Source organism: Prionailurus bengalensis, chromosome B2 (genome assembly GCF_016509475.1).
Source record: "Prionailurus bengalensis isolate Pbe53 chromosome B2, Fcat_Pben_1.1_paternal_pri, whole genome shotgun sequence".
NCBI lineage: Eukaryota > Metazoa > Chordata > Mammalia > Carnivora > Felidae > Prionailurus > Prionailurus bengalensis.
The window spans coordinates 885,294-888,386 of record NC_057349.1 but is presented as its reverse complement, the minus strand read 5'-3'; the positions used below and the strand labels follow the sequence as shown (position 1 = coordinate 888,386).

Genomic DNA, 3,093 nt, shown 5'->3' with positions numbered 1-3,093 from the left:
AAAATATTTTGTGGTGTATTGCCTCTCATTTTAGGAAAATAAGAAAAAAAATCACTTGGAAAATTTCCACCATCCCTCATGAGGTTAATGACACTTACATTACGAATAATATAAAATGGTGTATAGATATATCTGTGAATCGATCTTAATAATCTTGGGCCACATTAAATGTTCCTGTCTCTCCAGCTGTAATTTGACCAATTAGACATCCCTTACATCTTTTAAAAATGCTAATATTATAATATTTGAGCTAGTTAAAGTCCTTCAAAAGACTGTATGTGGGTCTGTTCTGCCTGAATTTGTGATTGCTGTCTTTTGTCAGAGGGTGAGGGGAGATGTGTTGGGGCAAAGCTATTTGGGAATATGTAAATGTGGGTTACTCTATCTTTTAGCAACAATTATAAAGTGTTAGTATTTTCTATGAAAGATTGGTAACACAAAAGAGAAAACAAGCAAACGAAAACCAAATTATTAATATACATTGGAGTTCCTAAACTTTATTTTTCACAAAAATAAACAAGCACAAAAGATCAAGTATAAAAGAAACTTACAACTGGATTTTATGCAATATTCACATATCTTTGCCTATTAAAAATCAGTGAGTTTTCTATTCAGAAGTTCAATTTGAAATTGTAGAAAACCTAAAAATGTGGAATAATTATAAATTATGACTTAGAATTCACATGTCTTAGCTGCTGTCCTAAAGCATGTGAAATTTTGTGGAAACTGTCTTTCCAGCTCTTGCCCAAGCCTCACAGCCTGGGATTCACATTTAGTCCCAAGAACCACAGGTTCCTGTCCAGCTTCCTGCTCTAAACACCTTCCCTTTTCCTTTTGCTTCCTCTGCAATTTTCTTCAATTCTGTAATTTCATTTTGGTCTTTCAAAGTTAGTTCTAGTCTCATTTATGGTTGGAAGTATTCCATCACTGAATCCTCCTTATTTCACGTCTCAATTAGTATTAAGACCTTTAGTTTAGCTCATCGTGTGAATACTCATTTTGGGATGTATGTGTGAACACGTGAGCCTTTGTTTATACTTCCGTTGATGATATTTCTTTTTTGTCTAAAAATAAGTCGTTAGCATACATAAATGAATAAGAATATTTTCTTCTTCCTGTAACCATAGTGCAATTGAAATTTATTTTTTTCACCAAATATTAACCTTTTAAAGTTGGTACTCAGTTGTTTTTCATCTCATGGTAGGCTCTCATTTATATGTAAGATTATTAAGAGTAGAGATATTCCTTTCTTTGTAACCACAAAATTGGAAATGGCCTGAAAATACACAAAAGAGGAATAAATTGAAAGGTTTTTTTTTGTTAAAAAGATTGTTTTTCATGAAGATTGTCTTCCTGGCTATGGAACTTAATCTTTAATCTTTATTTATCCAATAGCAATTTAGTGATTCATAAAAAGAACTCATTCACTTCAGAAGTTATTGATCTTATCTACAACAGGAAAAAATATGTGAATGAAAAATAAAAACAAAACTATAAAAATGTTACTGAAACAAGAGCATTTTGGAAATGGCATAGGTTTTTCCCCACACTACTGACCAGTGTTTAACAACCTTTGAGTTATCAGCCTTTGAGTTTATGGTTCTTTCGTCAGGTACTGGAAAAAATGAATGATGATGGGGAAAAATGCAAGTTCTGAAGGCTACTTTATTCTACTGGGTTTTTCACATTGGCCTCATCTGGAAGTAGTTCTCTTTGTGCTTATCTTGATGTTCTACTTGGTGACATTGATAGGCAACCTGTTTATCATTGTCTTGTCATGCCTGGATGCCCGTCTCCATACTCCCATGTATTTCTTCCTCTCAAACCTCTCTTTTCTGGATCTCTGCTACACCACCAGCTCCATCCCTCAGTTGCTGGTCAATCTCTGGGGCCCAGAAAAGACCATCTCTTATGCCGGTTGCATGATTCAACTTTACTTTGTCCTTGCACTGGGAACCACAGAGTGTGTCCTCCTGGTGGTCATGTCCTATGACCGTTATGCAGCTGTCTGTAGACCGCTGCATTACACTGTGATCATGAACCCTCGTTTCTGCCACCTGTTGGCTGTGGCTTCCTGGGTCAGTGGCTTTACCAACTCAGCACTTCATTCCTCCTTTACCTTCTGGGTCCCCCTCTGTGGACATCACCAAGTGGACCATTTCTTCTGTGAAGTTCCAGCACTGCTGCGATTATCATGTGTTGATACCCTTGCTAATGAACTGACCCTCCTGATCACGAGCTCCATTTTCGTCCTCATACCACTCATCTTGATTCTCAGCTCATATGTTGCCATTGCCCTGGCTGTGTTTAGGATGCAGTCATCAGTCAAACTTCAGAGAGTCCTTGGAACATGTGGATCCCATCTTATGGTTGTGTCTCTCTTTTTCATTCCAATCTTGTGCATATATCTGCAGCCACCATCAGGAAGTTCTCAAGAAAAAGGCAAGTTCATTGCCCTCTTTTATACTGTTGTTACGCCTAGCCTCAACCCTCTAATCTACACTTTCAGAAACAAAGATGTAAGAGGGGCAGTAAGGAGACTAGTGGGATGGGAGTGGGATTTGTGACAGAGAGATCACAATTTTTATCCTGCAACTTTTGTTCAGAGTCTGGTCCATCTTGGAAGGTGGTTTCCCTCTTTCTTTGATACTTATTTTAGTCTACAACCCAGAAAGCATAGAAGAAAGTTCAGTCCTAACTTTGGATTCATTTTATTGACTAATTCTAAAACATTATCTAGAGGTAACTTTTTGATTTGATTTGTAACACTTTAATCTTTAATAATTCCATATTTAGTGTCCATAGAAATTAGGGACTTTTTAAAAGTTTATTTATTCATTTTGAGAGAGACAGAGAAAGCACAAGTGGGGGAGGGTCAGAGAGAGAGAGAGAATCCCTAGCAGGGTCCATAAAGCACTGAGCCTCATGTGGGCTTGAATTCACCAGTGAGATCATAACCTGAGCTGAAATCAAGAGTTGGATGCTCAACTGACTGAGCCACCCAGTTTTCACTAGGAGCTGAGTTTTAAAAATAATATGTTAAGGGGAGCCTGGGTGGTTCAGGATAATTAGGCATTGGACTCTTGACTTTGG

General features: G+C 37.3%; 1 protein-coding gene across 1 annotated transcript; it reads left to right on the top strand.

Moving 5' to 3' along the window:
• The first annotated feature begins 1,588 nt into the window (after nucleotides 1-1,588).
• Nucleotides 1,589-2,567, top strand: LOC122490571 (olfactory receptor 2J3-like). The gene has a single exon (XM_043593219.1). The coding sequence runs from the start codon at nucleotides 1,629-1,631 to the stop codon at nucleotides 2,565-2,567; it is 939 nt and encodes a 312-aa protein (XP_043449154.1). The 5' UTR covers nucleotides 1,589-1,628.
• Nucleotides 2,568-3,093: the final 526 nt, after the last annotated feature.